At 34.4% G+C, this 19,303-nt stretch overlaps 1 protein-coding gene across 1 annotated transcript in view; it reads right to left on the reverse strand.

Moving 5' to 3' along the window:
* Positions 1-19,303, reverse strand: part of LOC123527280 (anoctamin-7-like) — a 95,334-nt gene that overhangs the window by 10,675 nt on the left and 65,356 nt on the right. Inside the window, exons 11-21 of the mRNA XM_053523271.1 lie at positions 17,955-18,037; positions 16,152-16,289; positions 15,089-15,284; positions 14,206-14,317; positions 13,591-13,645; positions 12,405-12,502; positions 10,748-10,872; positions 9,808-10,013; positions 8,352-8,485; positions 6,686-6,776; positions 5,307-5,438 (exon numbers count right to left, since the gene is read on the reverse strand). Of these exons, the coding sequence (XP_053379246.1) occupies positions 5,307-5,438; positions 6,686-6,776; positions 8,352-8,485; positions 9,808-10,013; positions 10,748-10,872; positions 12,405-12,502; positions 13,591-13,645; positions 14,206-14,317; positions 15,089-15,284; positions 16,152-16,289; positions 17,955-18,037 (1,370 nt within the window). The remainder of the gene's footprint in view (positions 1-5,306; positions 5,439-6,685; positions 6,777-8,351; positions 8,486-9,807; positions 10,014-10,747; positions 10,873-12,404; positions 12,503-13,590; positions 13,646-14,205; positions 14,318-15,088; positions 15,285-16,151; positions 16,290-17,954; positions 18,038-19,303) is intronic.

Consider the following 19,303-nt stretch of genomic DNA (forward strand, 5'->3'; position numbering starts at 1 on the left):
AATCAAACTTAATGAAACGTAATTACTGAATTTACCAAAATAAGGTTGAAATAAACTTATGACTGCAGGAAAGGGGGATATTTATTACATTTATTGTTTGGGGGGGGGGGGGTGCATTTATACATTGGTGTAAGATATACAGATGCAGGCAAACTGCATATTATATCTCTAAACTACAGTTTTGCTAACTTCTGCAGAATACTAAAGTAACAACGTAAGGCTTTAAAATGTGTTTTGTTGGCAATTCACAACCTTATTGTACTTTCATATATAGAATCAGAGGTAACTCTCAGAATTAGAAGTATATCAGACCTTTTTTTGCAAAAGAGTCATACTGTGGCTTATAAATGACTGCCAAAATTCATATATTACTGCAAGAATGTAGTGCTCAAAAGAAAGCCTTCAGATTTTTTCTTCTTTGACATATATTTGTAGAATATGGTATGCAAATCTGACTAGGCAAATGCTTGTTAAGTGTTTATCTGATGACAGACAACAGCTAACTGAATATTGGTCTTACAACAAAAATGCCAAGTTTTAGATTGCGGATGATCTCTCCCCAGTCTTTACTTAACACTAAAGACTCCACATACATGTCTGTATTTGTGTTAATATTCTACATCTTACTTCTTATTTCAATTAAATATTAAACCAATCATGTTGATCTTTCTAATACATGTTAAGACTCTATATATGTTTTCAGCATAATAAAGTAAGTAAGTAAGAAAGGACGCCTAAATTGATATTCATATTTCCCGAGGTGACCATTTTTCATAGCACCCTCTCAGGAATATGTCTTTTACAGCAAATTAGAAAACAAAAAAGTAAGTGTGGTAAATCCATTAAACTACAACCGTGTTGCACTGACTGACTCTCACTGCATCTATATAGCTTCAAGTCAACACAACATATTTACAATATCCTGAAATATCAACACAACATCAATTAACTCACATCCAGTAAATCATCATCATCATCATCATCATCATCATTGTTATCATCATTGATGATGTTTGTTGCTGTTTTATTCTGCGAGGCATCCAGGCCCTAAGTTACAAGCGATATAAAGCGTAAAGTGGAAGCAGAAGCAAAATATATGCTAATATTATATAAAATTTATATATGTGCCACATATGCGCATTTTTATCAAATACTTAGCAGGAAGTAGTTGTAATATAATCTGTACAAGAAATAAGCTTTCTAACTAATTCAAGTCAATTAATCCTATACAGAGGAAGAGAGTCAAGTATTCTATACATTAATAACACAGTTTAACAGACAATCCATATTTTATATATCAAACTGACAATTACTGTGAGTACTTTTCCCAAGGGATAGGCAGTTATTATGTGTTCCCTGCATTCTATCTATAAGGAAAAACATCCAAAGCAAGCTGAAGATATTCTGTAGTAATGGCTTTTTTTCTAAAGGAAAGCATACAGTTTGAAATACTAAAACTTGTTTCTCTTTTTCTGTATAGAATATTCTCTTTTTTTCAAATAAAGTGTTTCCTTTAAAGACAGTATCATAAAATATGTGAAGAAAAATTGAGGAAAAACTTTTTGTGAGCATATTTGTAAGTCCAAAATGTTTAATGCTTGGCATTAAAAGTGTGCAGCATGTGAGTATAAAACCTTAAACAATTGTGATATATACAGCAAAAACACTGATCACGCAAGAGGGTGAAAAAAATGCTCATGTTATCTTGAGCTTTGAGCCTTACCCTGCTAAATTTCTATAATGAACTTGTTCAATTTGGACAGTACCAATAACTGTTTGAAGGTATGCTTACCAAAAAGATACTGACTGAATGGTAAACAGTGCAGATCTTGACCTACACTGGCCGCAAAGGCAGAATCAGTCGTATCCAGCATGATAAGGGTTAAGTCAGCTATGTTCCATTGTATATGTAATATAATTATCGAGTGTGTGTTCCCCAAACAAGAGCAATTCAAATCTCTGAAACATCTAGGCATGTAGAAATTTCATACTAATTTGAATAAGCATGCTCTAGTGTAAAAATTTTATAATATACATGTACAAGGGTTGTCCCATCAAAGCAGAGACATTCGGAATTACAAGGAACATAACTCATTATGTTATTTATAACAATTGTAACAAAATTAATTCTTCGCAACAAATTCTCATATTAATTGATTTAACAAAAATATCTGTAATTCAAACAGCATTACCAAATAAAATTTTGACAAAATGTAAAAAAAAGGAAGAATTTGTGTTCATCGTTGATATTCTGGTTAGCCCGTATCATGCTAAACACGATTCATTCCGACTTTGCAACCAGTGTAGATCACGATCAGCCTACACATTGTGTAGTCTGATCGTAATCTGCACTGTTCACCATTCAGTCAGTATACCATTTTTGGTATGCACCCCTTTTAACAGTTAATGGTAATGTCCAAATTGAAAGATGGACAAGTTCATTATAGAAATTTAGCAGGGTAAGGGATAATTTCCATATAAGAAATCCAGATTAGTAATTCCTTTCCAGGCAGCAGATTGTATACATTGGATATAATGTACTAGCAAGTAAACCTAGGTAAGTAAGATCATTGTTCTGTTATATATAACCGTGGGTACAAACACTTCAAACGTTAGTAAAGCATTCAACTCATAACAGTAGTATGATTAAACGATCGTATCGTAATTTCATCATTTCTCAAACATTACCATTTAAGGAAGCAAAGGGTACTGTTTTCAAATAGTTCACAAGGCCAAGATCAGAAACAAGGCGATTTCTAACAGAAAAAAAAGTAACAATTTTTTCTGAAGTATGAAACAAAATTTCATGTTTTTTTTCAGTGGTTTCTTGAAAAATACAACCGATTGTATTTGTAACTTTCATTGTTTCAAACAGTGTGATTTTCTTTTTAAAAACCATCACTGTTACTGACCTACACTTGAATAGAAAAGAATAAGAATTACTGGTATAAATTATAGGACTTCTTTTCAAAAATATATATCAAGTAATATAAATAAGTATATAAATACCTACAATATAAGAATTTGCATTTCAGGGTATTAAAATGTAAAAGAATAATTATTATAAATATCTGTAAGAATTATTCAACTTTTTTCCTAATATTAACATGGAATGTTTAAGAAATGATGAATCTTGTAACTGCTCTGGCTCAGCTGTCAATATTTTCACTTCATTACATAGAAATTACATTAGAATGTAAAATAAACAACAATGCTGACATCGTCACACAGACAAACCCTGAAAATAATAGGTCAGATAGACTTGAACTTCATCCTAATAATGAGTAACCAGTATTGTGCTGTGTGACTTAAACTAAATTCAGTGGGTTTTTTGTTGTTGTTTTTTCAAGTATATGCAGCAAAATCTGAAACATACAGTCCAAAAAAATCCATATTTTCATACTGGACAGGACAACTCTTCCAATAGAGTTATTCAGAATTACTTCCCTTGTATGAAGCATTTTAACATACAGACAGCACAAGAAAGTGAAATAACTTTCTTATTCTGGAATGAAAATGTATGTGTCATCACTCTATTTTTTATTTAGAAAATTTTCTAACCAATGACCATAGTTTCTGTTTAAAATTTGATGAACAGTTTTTTTTTTTTTTTTTTTTTTTTTTTTTTTTAAATTTGAGATTGCAACAATTGTTTGGACTTGGCATTTGCTTCTCCCAAGGAATGGATTATCCCTGCTGTGTACTAAAGTCTTGTCCAATAGAATTCAGTTTTGCACTCTACACTATTGAATAACCTCATAACACTAAATGGATTGCCAGTCAATGGTTGAAATTATAGCTAGAGATCCAAAGGACATGATAACAGAAGTACATTTTTCATATTTTTTTTCTTCCAATTTTAACTTTAGGCTAGCAAAATATAGTTCTGAATAAAGACTATAGCAAAGAAGGGTTCATGTAATAATAAAGTTTTTGGAATTGTTGAAATAACAATTGCACAGAAGCCAAAACTGAAGAGTAACAAAACTTGTACATGGTTCAGAGTATGTTGCCCTTGAATCTATAATACAAAGTCTTCACAAGAACAAAATCTTATTTTAATGTCAGAACCAACTGTTTCATAATAGATATAGTAAAATGGAAACTGATTTTTTTTACTGATAAATAATGGAGGAAATTTTCAAAAGAAAATACTGTGAAAGATTGACAGACTGAAGCCTAGGGTCAGAGATTATACTTGAGTTTTGAGACCAGTCTCAGAATACAGCCTTGCCATTGGTCAATTTCAAAAACAGAGCTCAGACTTAACCAATCAGGTGCTAGAGATTTGAGACTGGTCTTCAAAGCCACATCTATAGTCTCTGACCCATGTGGTATTGCATTTTTATTGTATTATAAGCGGTATAGCCCTTCCTATCTGTAACCATGTGTTGTAACTCACTTCATTCTCCTCACTGGTATCACTGTCATAGTCGGTCCATTCATCATGAATAACCTAATGTAATGTCATATAAATCATATCCAAATATAATCTTGTTCCAAGATGTACATATACTACACTAGTTTGCCTTGTTTTGTTTTATTCAAAGCCATTTCTCAACAGTATTTCAGATAAGTACTTTGTTCATTTTTTTCCTGTGGTTCTGAATTCAAACAATTATGGTGTCTGGTTGGGGCCATCATGGCACATTTACCATGTTAATTAAAGCCCAAACAATAAAGCAATGATGGTGAAATGTTTGAAATATGATGGTAAAAAGTCCAAAGTCTTGTTTCGACTTTTCATCATTGTTGTTTCAATTTTTCAACAACTCAATTTCGACTTTTTGCCATTGCTAATTTGACTTTCCACCATTCTGGTTTTGTTGTTTCAACTTTACACAATTTAATAAATATGCTGTGATTGACACAATGGGACACCAAAAATGCTGTACCTATACTACTAGTATGTCCTGTTTTTTTATTATTTATTTATTCGAAGCCACTTTTAATAGTATTTCAGCTATATACTAAAATGGTCATTACTTTTCCCAGTAACAGCACAAACTTATTCTTTTCATAAAAAATAAAATGCATTATACAAAACAAAATGAAAAACAGAAAAAAAGCGAAAAAGCTAATAAACAAATCTGATTATCTGTAATACATTACAAACAGTAGAAGAAGAAAATAAGCAAATAGTCCAATTAGATGTAATGAGAATTTTTTCAAAACAAAAGCAGAAATAAGATCTGTATCATTGTATAAACACAAAAGCATCAAGAGAGTGGTAAAAGAGAAACCGTATTTGCAAAAACAGTACTGAAAACAGAATAACCAAGGTCAGTGAAAAGCTTGATTCTTACCTTCATTATTGTATCTGTGTCTGCAAGAGCTTGTTTTGCAAGGTAATGTTCCCGTTTTATCTTTAGTGACAATGACTCAGGAACATCTGGAACTAAAATGTCTATCAACCGACACACACCAAACACAAAATGCTGCAAAATAAAAAAAAATACACATTAATTGGTAAATTCCAGTTTTTGTTTCAACACTTGCCCCTCACTTTTGTTTCCAGAAATAGCTCTCATCAAATCAACAATATAATGACCTTCCTTAACAAAATCTCTGTATATTTTCTATAAAGCCGAGTGGGCATCTGTTTTGACCTAGTGACGCAGTTTTTGGATCCAGATTACCCATATTCAAACTTGACCTAGATTTCATCAAGGCAACCATTCTGACTAAATTTTATGAATATCCAGTGTAAAATGCAGCCCCTATTGCATACACAAGGTTTTTCTTTGATTTGAATGGGTGACCTAGTTTTAGACTCCAGATGACCCATATTCAAACTTGACCTAGATTTCATCCACAGCATTGTGATAAATTTCATGAAGATCCAGTGTAAAATGCAGTCCCTATTGCATACAAAAGGTTTTCTTTGATTTGACCTGGCGACCAAGTTTTTGACCCCAGATTACCCATATTCGAACTTGACCTAGATTTCATCAAGGCAACCATTCTGACTAAATTTTATGAACATCCAGTGTAAAATGCAGCCCCTATTGCATACACAAGGTTTTTCTTTGATTTGACCAGGTGACCGAGTCTTTGACCCAAGATAACTTGTATTCGAACTTGACCTAGATTTCTCCAAACAAACATTCTGATCAAATTTCATGAAGATCCTGTGTATAATGCAGTCCCTATTGCATACACAATGTTTTTTTTTAATTTGACCTAGTTTTTGATCCTAGATGACCCATATTCGAACTTGACCTAAATTCATCAAGGCAATCATTCTGACCAAATTTCATGAAAACCAATTGAAAAATACAGCCTCTATTGCATACACAAGCTGAATGTTGACAGACATGCGCCAGACATCAAGCGATCACAATAATTCACCAGAGCATTGCTAAGGTGAGCTAAAAACCATTTCCTGTATTTACATTATATTTCCTTTTCATTTGTTAAAGCGTTTTTTGTTTTTTTTTGCATATTCTGTTTTATTTAACATCAGTTTCTCAATCATCCAGTTCACCAGACAAAACTGTGATGTCATACATTCTGACAACATGCAGCAGCCCCACTATCACTTAGTAGTATCAAGTTAATTTCAGTACTTTTCATTTTGTGGATGACACAAAATGAACATCATAATTTTCAATGGAACAAATAGGAAGAATGTAAATATAATAACAAACATTTAAACAAAATGATACACCATAAATAAACTTACCTCAAAAATAATAACAAAAGCCAGACGTATTGCCAGTAAATGCCAGAAGAACATTGAATATTGTCCAGTATCATCTCTAAATGCAAGGTACCTGAAACCATACAATCACAAGTATGGTTTTAACTGAATGTTCACGTGAAACCTATACTGGTAAGGGGACGTGGAATAATATCCTACAATAACCTTTCACTAAAATATTTCATCTTTAGATACTGTAAAATCATTTAATTTCTTGGGCATAAAATTTCGTGGCTTTGGTCAAAACAGCAATTTCGTGGGGATATGAATTCATGGATTTCAACTTTTGAACATAAAATTAATGAAAATTTTACTTGTTCCTTGGGATTAAATTTCATCGATTAACTCAACCACGAAATCAAGAAATAGAAAGAGCACTGAAACTCGAGGGTAAACGATTTGTATGAGGGGGCATAGCCCCCCCACCCAAGTATAAATCGTTTACCTGAGAGTATTAATGTTCTTTCTGTTTTGTATCACAGCCATCCATATATGGTAGTTGTAGGCGTTCCACATTGCCATATACAGCAGTTCAGTGAGTACTTAAAATCCTTGCTTTACAAATGTGTAAAGCCCAGGTAAAATAAACCAATGCTAGAGCAGAAAATCAATAAAATACACTTCACTGTCTACTGTTCCAGACACGCTGGCATACTTTCTTATCCAACAGTGCGGTAACTAGCGTGCGGGTATTAAATACCTGCACACTTTTAGTTACCGCACTCTGTACTCAGTGTATACGAATTACCTGCACCAAATTTATTAAGAAAAATCACCTAGCTATGATACAATGAAAATTAGTCCCCCACAAATGTTAATGATTTCACAGCATTTACTTTAAATGCAGGAAGTCCTCATCAGGTGTTTTTAACTAAAACTAAAGATATAAATTAATTGCATATGACAAGCTATAGTCATAATTAAATGTTACACAGTAATAGTCTACTGTTAAAAAAACTTCTTTTTTTTTTCAGTGGTAATACACAATTATAGTGTGTTTAGCAATTATACATATATAAAGTGTGTACCATTTCAAACCTGATGCAGGGTACTATTAAAACACAATAATATTATACATGTCATTTCTATGTTAACATAAATTATATGTAGTAACTGACATGAAATTTGGGGATAGTATAACTTTAAGAAATTTGCATGGCTGTATGATTATAAAGTGTTTCTCAAATGTAAGGCATGAAGGTAGTAATTATCAGGATATGCCTCCATGGTGTACTCAAATGTAGTCCGTATCAACATATAGTGCAATTTCTCCCACCTAGTTAAGGCCATTTTCATGCCAGATATAAGCTTTATTGGTGCTTGTTTGTAAAGAGGAATGTCTGTGGATGATTTTAAGTAAAGTTATATATGCCTCAAAAGTTAGTCGAAGCTGTTTGGTAAAATGAAAGTGAAAGTAGGAATTTCCTGATGTCTACCTATGCAAAATTATCGTTTTCATCACGTGTCTCAGTTACATGACCATGATTTCATTGCATTATGGTCAACCCCAAATTTTTTCGTATTTTTTATTGCCTAAAGGCAGACCTTCAAGGCAAGGTTCGAAATGCTATGTTATAAATTGTTGTTTTTACATAGAAAGTAGTAGCCAAGGCATTTAATACCTTCTTATAATCAAGAGATAGTTTACCTGCAAGTTTCATTGAGTGTGCCATTAGGAGAAACAGCAAGAGTAAAGTTTGTGTATCCATTTAGGTTCCAGTCATACTGGTATTGATATAACAACCTCGGTAGAAACTCGGATGTAAATGCAATCAAAAATGCCTGAAAATATAAAACAGAAGTGTCTAATCAGAATGAAAACTATGGTAAACTAGAAATATATTCACTTGACATGACAGAGTTACCTCTAAAATACCAGACAATAGGTACAAATTAACAAAGGGTTAATCTCCATGACTAATATCCCAGCAAGCAACGAAAACCTGCATGTCATATATACTTAGTTCTATCCAGAAAGTGTGATGGAACCAGCTAAATCATTTCATTTCATGGGCACAAAGTTTCATGATTTGGACCAAAATAGGTTATTTCTTGGAAATATGAATTTGTGTATTTCTTCTTTTGAAGACAGAATGAATTGCTGTTTAAACTGTTCATTTGAATTTAATGTCGTTGGTTGACGGAACAACAAAATCCATGAAAATCATTTAATAATTTTTTTAAAAATGTTTTTGGTGTATGGGCATAAATAACAGATAGATACTGCTACCCCACCCACAGTGTTACAACTAGTCCAGCACTAGTGCAGTCAGACCATCTGCCAGACTGTGCATGTCTCCCCATAATGCATACTCTAACCTAATTTATAATTCTCATTTTAAACTCGGGTTTTTTTTTCTTTCTGAGCCCTTACTAACATTCATTCATTTAGCCTGACAGACTATTCCTATGTCCTCAGCAGATGTTTAATGGATAGAGACAGAATGGACATGGGCATATCCTTTTATAGAACAGTAACTATCTAACAACAATGTTTAAATACGAGTCTTGATGCTTCTCAAAATCCTCTGTTCATATAGATTTGGTATATGCATAAGGTCTTCATAAATGGCTTATGAAAATATATGATTATGTAAATTAAACTAGAGCTGTCACAAATGGTGACAAATGCCCCCACAGCACCTTGACCTTTCACCTGGTGACTTTGACCTTTGACCTGGTGACCCCAAAGTCAGTAGGGGTCGTGTGCTCAATAAGTACTACCAGTATGTGAAGTCTGAAGGTCCTGGGTGCAGTCGTTCACAAGTAAAGTGTCTTCATGCAAAAAGATAATGTTGTGACAAATGAACAAACAAACTAACTAACGGACGGACAGTTGAAAACTAATATGCCTCCCTTCGGGGGCATAAAAAACAACACATTCATGTCAAAACATGTTTACTTCTGTGGACATACATATACAATTTATGCAACAAAGAAATGACGTCAGCATACAAAATGAATATCTTTGCTAAAAGACACTATAAGGGTCATCTACTTATAGGAAAAGTTATGAAAATATGAGACAACATTTTGAAAAGTTCTTCTGATTTAAGACAAAAAGTACATGTATGTACAAAGTGACAGCAGCAGCTAGGACTTACATTGCTGATAACTGCCATATGGGCCAAAGCATCCATTATAGTGAACCAGACACCAATATCTTGAGCCCTGTCAGCCACAGGCCGCCGTGTTTCACACACAAACTTCTGGGCATCTATACGGATCTCTAGCCAATTGTTCAACAGTGCAAACAGAGGGGCTAGAGGAAACGCAGCCACAAATATTGTAATAAATCCAAACTGTAGCACTGAAATACAAAGTATATACGAATACATATCTGCTCAGAATATACCTGAGTAGAAAAAACAAGAAAGTCATAGTGGCTAAAAGCTGCTCACCTGACCCTTGACTACACGACACACTGAATTAAGAATGGTAGCAAAAGTCTTTAATACGAAAAACATAAAACAAGTCCAGTGCCATAACTGGATAAATCTGAGACAGAAACTTACAAGGATGCTAAAGACCAAGTGAAATGAAGATCTGCAAAACAGCTAAAGGAAAATGTAATTCATAGATAATTCTATTTTTAGCTCAAATGGCCCCTTAAAAGTCCCAAAATTTGAAGAAAGTCAATAGCAGACTTTGAAAATATGCTACATTAACTTTAATAACACCCACTAACTGATTCATGAGAGGATACTGTTAAAATGTATTTCTATTTTCCCTTACTCTTCAAACATAAAAAGACATTACCTATAAAATCAACACTTCAAAAATAAGGAATTCCCATTATTCATTACATGTGTACTTGAAAGCTGAGGGGACCTTAATAGCTGAATCTTTCAGGTCCTCCACTTGCTCCACACCACTAAGGATTCCCAACCATATAAGAAGTCATTCACTAGCTTATGGAAGGCCAGTGGTTCTACCTAAGTGCACGTCTGTCATTAGTAATGCCAATAGTGACACTTGCTATCTTCTTTCTGAAATGGACCCGCCTGCTTAGCTTAAATACACGTATAAGAAATGTATTTTTACCCATTTCAAGGTATTCCTCAAACAATCCTTCATTAGGTATAAGTTCAAAATCCTCCTCCCATCTTGCCTTGATACGACTTCTATCTGTCTTTATCCTCATTCTGTGCCAAAACGCTTTCAATTTTCTGAAAATATATAAATCCAGGTTTTAAAAACACACTTTTAAGCAACAAGAAGTTGATATTATCTTAAATAAGCTGGCACTGCCATCTCCTAAGCATTAACAGCCATGGGTCACATATTCATGATACTTTTAAATAATTTAAGACTTGGAAAAAATCAACAACAGCTAGGCCATAATATACCTATATTGCTTACTTGACAGGTTACTGGTACAGGCTGTTTATTGTCCAACTGGTGATTTTGACATAGGATATACAACAACAGCACTGCAATGCGGAGCAATATATACCTGACGGTATGACCTCTGACCCTTAAGTGTGACCTTGACCTTGAAGCGATCCATACGAAACATTCCCTCTGCAAGTCGTCTCAATGTACTGAACATTTGTGCCAAAGTTTCTTTAAAATCCTTCACGCAGATGAAGAGTTACAAAGCGGACATGAAACAAAGTCTTACGACTTTGACCCCTAAGTGTGACCTTGACCTTGAAGTCAGCCATCAAGAACATGCACTCTGCATATCATGCCAATGTAGTTAACATTTGTGTCAAGTTACTTAAAAATCTTTCATAGGGTTTAGATATGACCTCTGACCCCTAAGTGTAACTTTGACCTTGAAGCGAGCGATTCAAAACATACGCTCTGCATGTCATCTTGATGTGGTGACCATTTGTGCCAACTTCCTTTAAAATCCTTCAAGCAGTTAAAGAGTTACAGAGCGGACAAGAAACAATGTCATATGTCTTTTGACCACTAGTGTGACCTTGACCTCGAAGCAATGCATCCAGAACATGTGCTCTGCACGTCGTCTCGATATAAACATTTGTGTCAAGTTTCTTTAAAATCCTTCAAGGGGTTCAAGAGTTACAGAGCAGACACGAAATTGCTAACGGATGGATGGATGGATGGATGGGTGGACAGACAGACACTGGCGTTATAACATAATACGTCCATTCAGGTGAATAAAAATGCAAACATCTATGCTTTTACACATACCAGTGTATAACAATATGCATTGAACATATGATGCATATTTGCTTTATCAATGTAGGGTGCAAAAATTAATATTATTCTACAAAATGTTTGAAAACCTGGGACAAATATTTTAAAGCTGGTAATTAGAGGGGAAATGATAACAAGTAACACTGTATTTCACTAACTGAATTATATGAGTAGTTCTCACACAAATTTTTTAAAACAGAAGAGGACAGCACGAACATGCTGTGAAAATTGCACTAATTTTTAATCAATCTAATGGTTTCGGTCATAAAATGACATTCATCTTGAAGACCCACTCGACAATTCCCGGTATCTAAACACTGTCATTTTACTAAATTGAGGGCTCAGAGCGAAACTAGTTAAAGTGTATACAGAAATAGAAGCAGATAGACTAGTTTGGCTCTGAGCCCTCGAAATATCACCATAATGAAAACTATTCAGGTTGAAAGATTTAAATATTGTAGATTTAGTGATGCTACCATTTGCCAGCTCAGATATAGAATGTTTCAGCATAATACAGTTCATAAATACTTACGGTAAAATGACTTCCTGTGCATTATTAATCATCTGTTTACCAATCATGATAACAGCTAATTGTTGGGCCAGTTCTACTAGGCATCCACCATTGTTACACTGAAATATGGGATAATATGTTTAAATTGCAATCATGATAACCGCTAATTGTTGGGCCAGTTCTACTAGGCATCCACCATTGTTACACTGAAATATGGGATAATATGTTTAAATTGCAATCATGATAACCGCTAATTGTTGGGCCAGTTCTACTAGGCATCCACCATTGTTACACTGAAAGATAAGACACTGATTATAAACTGCAATCATGATAACACCTAATTGTTGGGCCAGCTCTACAAGGCATCTACCATTGTTACTACAATCATGATAACAGGTAATTGTTGGGCCTGTTCAACCTGGCACCACCATTGTTACGCAGAAAGGTAGGACTGTGTGTATAAATTACAATCATGATAACAGCTAATTGTTGGGCCTGTTCCACTAGGTCCACCATTGTACACTGGGAGACTAGGTGTATAAAACAATCAAATTAACAGCTAATTGCTTACTGGACCACATTGTTACACTGAAGAGACGGTGTATAAAATACAATAAATAATACGGGTCAGTTCTACAAGTCATCCACCATTGTAAGACTGAAAGATAAGTCAGTGTGCATAAGTTACATAAGTTACTAGGTATCCACCATTGTTACACTGTAAGATAAGACAGTGTGTATAAACTGTAATCATGATAATAGCTAATTGTTGGGCCAATTCCCTCTGGCACCTACCATTGTTAAACTGAAAGATAAGACAGTATGTATAAACTGGAACCATGATAACAGCTAATTGTTGGGCCAGTTCTACCTGGCACCCACCATTGTTACACTGAAAGATGAGACAGTGTGTATAAACTGCAATCACTGCATCTACCACTGTTACAATGAGATATCGAATAATGTGTATTAACTATAAAATATTGACTTGGATCACTTGGATGTTGCTGCATATGTACAATGGTGGGGTCAGAGTTTCAGCACCTTGTATAACAACAGTAGTCTATAAGGTTTGCATGAAGTGAAATCAGTTACTTTCAGACTGCCTTAACAACTATCCAAAGTAAAATTAGTTAACACTGACCATTACAGCAGCACAAATAAGGCATGTATCTTTACATTTAACATAAAATTGTAGCATACTTACTTCCTCACTTCGCAATCCAAAAAATTTAGTATAATGCCCAGGATAACCTGTAAATCTGAAAAAGGAGATAATATCCTATTTCAAGATTTTATGCAAACAGTAAATAAATGTTTATTTTCTTGCATTTATCAACAATTTCACAACAGATTTTCAGTCAAATGAGATAATCAGTTAAACTGCTCTCAATCCTGGACAAACATGTTCCACATAAGTACAGCAAAACTTGATGGAGAGCCAAGAATTATGAAGAGATCATTTGCATTAAAAGACAATTTTGGTTCTTGTGTTGTTAAAAAACAGATTATTTTGCATTAAAAGACTAATTGTGTTTAGTGACTTCTTTTAGGTGGTCTCTGAAAACAAGTTGTGCTGTAAATGAAAGCCATAAATTTTTGTTTGAAGAATTTGTGATAGAATTTTAAGTCAAGGCTAGTGTAGATGGGGACTTTTTAATAGTCAAAATTTTTGTTCCAGGAATTCGTGACAGAATGCCAAGTCAAGGCGACTGCAGATAGTCAAAACATTTGTTCGAGGAATTTGTGACAGAATGCCAAGGTAAGACTAGTGCTTATGGAGATTTTTTTTTCAGTCAAAACACTTTAATATACAACCTACCTTCCCTTGAAAAATGCAATGTATATAATGGATGAGTAGAAATTCACAAACTGGAAGACAAAAACTTTAAATGTCAGCTGATCTTCAAACTCTGTCTGTGTTCTGTGCATCTCTGAAACGTAAGAACATTAGAAATATATGATATAATATCCTGACCAACACATCTATGATGAAACCTTCTACTTACAATTTATCATGAAATATCAAAACAGCAAATTACAAAGATGAACAAAGTGTACGTATTGATGCATTAGTCATTTAGCTACATATACTGTTACATACATTCAGTCTTTATGTGAGTGAAGATTTTCCATAGATAGGGGATCACTCCTGATACGTTTTGTCAAAATCCAGCCAGCAGTTTGACCTGTGAAAGCCTGATTAGCTTAATGTGGATGGACAGACAGACGGATGGACAGACAACAAAGGCAAAAACAATATGTCTTCCCCACCTCTGGGGGAGACATAAAACCCAAAATGGTTATAAAGTTATGCTCAAGACAATAATTATGACTGGCAGATGGACAGACAGATGCACAGGCCATCACAAAATAGTTCCTTATTTACAAAATGAGCATATAAAAATACATAACTCATCAACAAATATTGTAAAACATTTAAGAGTGATTTGACCGTGGACTGATATGTCTATTTTGCGCATGTCTCTTGTCACTTTTACATGCAAGCATAAATTCTATCGAACGCTTCGATAAGACAGAACAGTTTTAATGATTATACTTTTAAGTTTCACTATATTTATATAGTACATTTACTAAAATCACAAAACAAGACTTAAACATGGAAAAGTTTATTATATCAAAGTGCAGTCACAGGGATATAATGAGGACCTACAAAATAGTGGTATCCAACCTGTGTAACTTACCCCACTGGGTCATTCTAAGAGCAAGTTTTTCATATACTCTTCCCAGGGCCATAATGAGGATCAGGTTCACAACTGCCGCTGACATGCTGGCAATGATCTGGGCACGGGGCCGCGTTGTTGGGTTTTGAAACAAGGGGATGCTCACCAGTACACGGTACATAATCACAGCAATGATGAATATTATTACCAGCGTCATCTGAAAATGTGAAAATAACTTTTAGAGATAACTGATATCATATCTAGTTTAGTCAAAAGTAAACCCAAAGATGAAAGTTTCTTGATGCTGTTATCAACAAGATTTGCCAATATAATGCACTGCCAGCTGAGCAGAAACAGTTTGCAGTCTTACGGTCATTATGACCTTCATCTTTAACCTACTGACCCCAAAGCATTAGGGGTCATCTAATGACCACAGACAATCATCCTATGAAATTTGGTGACTGTATGCAAAAGGTGGTCTATAGTAATTGTGTGGAAACCATTTTTATTTCAACGTTACTGTGACCTTGACCCTTGATTATTTAAACCACTTTAGAGCATATAGCAGTACAAGTTTGATATATATATATATAATTGTATTTCACAATGGCAAAATGAGTTCACCATGAATAAATTAATCAATTTAAGGAATGAACTCTGGATAGAAATACTTAAGTTTTATTTCAGCTCTATAGATATTAGCTTCTGTTTAGGCATTACTTACAATCTAAAACATCTCAAATTTTAACAATGGTGCCATGAAGGCCTTGCAACCATCACCTGTCTTATTTCTTACCTCTTCAAACATGACGTAGTTTTCAAAAAGAAAACAATTCCCAGACTGCAGTTTCGTAAGGAATTGGTAGAAAATGTTGCCACTTCAATGCTATAAATGATTATTTGACAAAATGACCTAGTTTTTAATCTTAAATAATACAATTTCAAACTTGACCTACATGTCATGAAAACATTGTTACAGTAATAAATTTCCATAAAGGTCAGATAGAAACTGTGGCCTTAGGTTGTTTACAGTGTTTTTCTATGATGCTCAAGTGAGCTAAAAATCACAAAATTTCACACTTACCATGATAATAATCACAGCAATACCAGAGAGGATTCTGGGTAATCTTTTACGAGGAGGGAAGTATGGCTCCTTTACACGTGTGATGGGATTTTCTTCATATGTTGGAGCCTTGGCTGCATATTCTGGCCTTGGCCTTTCCTGTAAATTATTTAATGAAAGGGATATCAAATACCATAGATACCCATGTATAATGCGCACCCGTGTATAATGCACACCCCCGATCTTAGTCCAAAATCCTGGGAAAAAAAATAAATAAAAATTTTTGGTCAATTCTGAGGTGGATGGAAAACGAAAGTAGAGTTTACATCGACACCGGTAATAAATTTTATCTCCGCGGCGGAGAGCAGCATCGGTCTCACGGTACTATCAATTTTTGTTTTCTCGACAATAAAACCAGTAAATTATTGTTATATTTGTTGTTTTACCTTTTTTAATTCACTATTTTGAATAAATAAATAGCAGCTGATTCAATATTTCGGAATGGTATCTTTCAAAATGACATGAGCTTCTCAATTCAAACTGATAACAAAAGGTGTGATAGTCTTTTTGTCACGATAATAAAGCCAGTAATTACCGGCAATTAACGTGTCACCTCGTGTCAATTATGTTGTTCACAGTTTGATCTCGACTAAAGATAATTCTCGATCTTTAATTAGTATCATAATTTTTGTGATTTGTAAACATTTCTTTCGTCAAAATACTTTTAAATTTATATGAAATTAATTTTGTTTGAAAGAAAAATAAACAATTCGATCTTTTACGGAACGTAACGGCAATCTTAGATTTTAGCGGAGACAGTAAGCGTGGGGAGTAGTTTCCCTTTACCAAAATGGCAAACATCGGTAACAAACTTGTTTTGAAGTTGGAAAATTGTCTATACCTGTGTATTATGCGCACCCACGATTCGGGGGTGGTCCCGAGGGTAAAAAAAATGCGCATTATACATGGGTATCTACGGTATGAGCCGCGCTATGAGAAAACCAACATAGTGGGTTTGTGACTAGCATGGATCCAAACCAGCCTGCGCATCCGCGCAGTCTGGTCAGGATCCATGCTGTTCGCTAAGTTTCTCCAATTCCAATAGGCTTTAAAAGCGAACAGTATGGATCCTGACCAGACTGCACGGATGCGCAGGCTGGTCTGGATCCATGCTGGTCGCAAACCCACTATGTTGGTTTTCTTATGGCATGGCTAATATAATGTTTATAAGCTAAAAATCGTATTAAACAAAGTTACTGCTTAGCAAATGAAGATCCCTAGTAGGTAATATAAGTTTTTGTTCCTCTAGTACCCTAAACTTTATCACTTAACAAAATAAAGGTTAATAAAAGTTTATATTTTTAATATAAAACCACACTCAAAGAGTTCTTTACAATGATGTATAATATCACTGGTATAGGCTTACATTTAAAGAAAAACCCTGTTACAGAAAAGCTGGATCAAACAGTCCTAAATGAGGGGACCCTTGTCAATTTTCAAAATTTTGATAAATTCAAGGGCCGTAACTCTGGAGATACCTGTTCTGGCTGGTTATCTAAGAAGACCTAGATTTTATAGAGATACACATTCTGCAAACATTTGCTTTAGCTCGATGAAAAAATACTGTTGTGCTTGAACTGATGCTGTCAATTTTCGCAAATTTGAGAGGGAACCTTGCAAGAATACTACAGACCTAGTTTGGTGTAATTCTGACCAGTTGTTTCAGAGAAAATATTAAAGTAAATAGTTGACAACAGACACAGGATGATGGATCCTGTACTATCTGCCTGTACTAGATTGTATATACAAGACAAAAAGTATTACCTCCTCTTCCTCATAGTCAGAGACGTCCCAGTGATGTGCTAGACTGGCATTCTTCCTCTTCCAGTACTCCAAAAATGTCACAGCTGAAAGAACATTACAAATGCACATGTACATGCCTTGTGGACATTCCTTTAAACTGAAAAATGTCTTTGTTCTGTTCAAGCTGCTTTTATTGAAAATAACCCCTATAAACTGAAACCCCTCAAAAATGTTTTTTCCTGTCCCAAGGGTGTTTGCATAAACAGGTTACACTAAATGTAATAATTTAGAACATGTAGTGAATTGTAAGAATATGTTTAATACATTTTTGCACCAAAATATGGGGTTGATTACTGGAAAAAGTAATCAAGAAAATTATTCATTTCTTTGCTTTTTTCAGTAATTGATTACTTTGCAAGGAGTTTTCGAAGGCGTGTCACTCAGCCTGTGTATTGTGTACATGTCAGACGGTGCGGCGTTAGAAATGTGCAAATGTGAAATTGCAAGTTAATGGTGCATTTGGTTTATGCCGAGGGTAATTTGTTATTCATTTAGTAAGTCGAAGTTTATAATACGACCTGAATATGAAAGAATAAATTAACAGTAATTTACCAAATTAACGGTTTAATTTGATAGTTTTAAAAACAAGAGCTGTCGGAGGACAGCAATGCTCGACTATTCAACAGCCTTGTCAATTGAATGAAGACAAAAGTTGAAAAAGGGGAATAATCTTGTAAAAATGCAAACAGGGTTATGGAACCTGCACAATGCATATCAGCTTATGACAGTGGACAAGTGTGTGAAGTTTCAGTCCATTCCCATCAGTGAGTACTGAGATACCAGCTTATATACTAAACCTTAACCAAAAATTTCTAAGTCGAAAAAGGGGCATAAATTTGTAAAACTGCAAAGTAGAGTTATGGGACCTGTGCATTACATGTCAGATCATGACAATGAACAAGTACGTAAAGTTTCAATCCATTCTAATTAGTGGATACTGAGATACCAGCTTACATACAAAAACTTAACCAAAAAATGCTAAGTGGAAAAAGGGGCATAATTTTGAAAAAAACAAACAAAAAAAACAAACAAAGCAGAGTTATGAGACCTGCTTAGTCAATGTCAGATCATGACAGTGATAAAGTGTGTGAAGTTTCAATCCATTCCCTTTAGTGAGTACTGAGATACCAGCTTAAATACAAAACCTTAACCAAAAATCTTTAAGTTGAAAAAGGGGCATAATTTTGTAAAAAAGCAAAACAGAGTTATGGAACCTGTGCAATGTAAGTCGGTTTATCACAGTGAATAAGTGTGTGAAGTTTCAATCCATTCCCACAAGTGGTTACTGAGATACCAGCTTACATACAAAA

This window comes from Mercenaria mercenaria, chromosome 14 (assembly GCF_021730395.1).
Source record: "Mercenaria mercenaria strain notata chromosome 14, MADL_Memer_1, whole genome shotgun sequence".
NCBI lineage: Eukaryota > Metazoa > Mollusca > Bivalvia > Venerida > Veneridae > Mercenaria > Mercenaria mercenaria.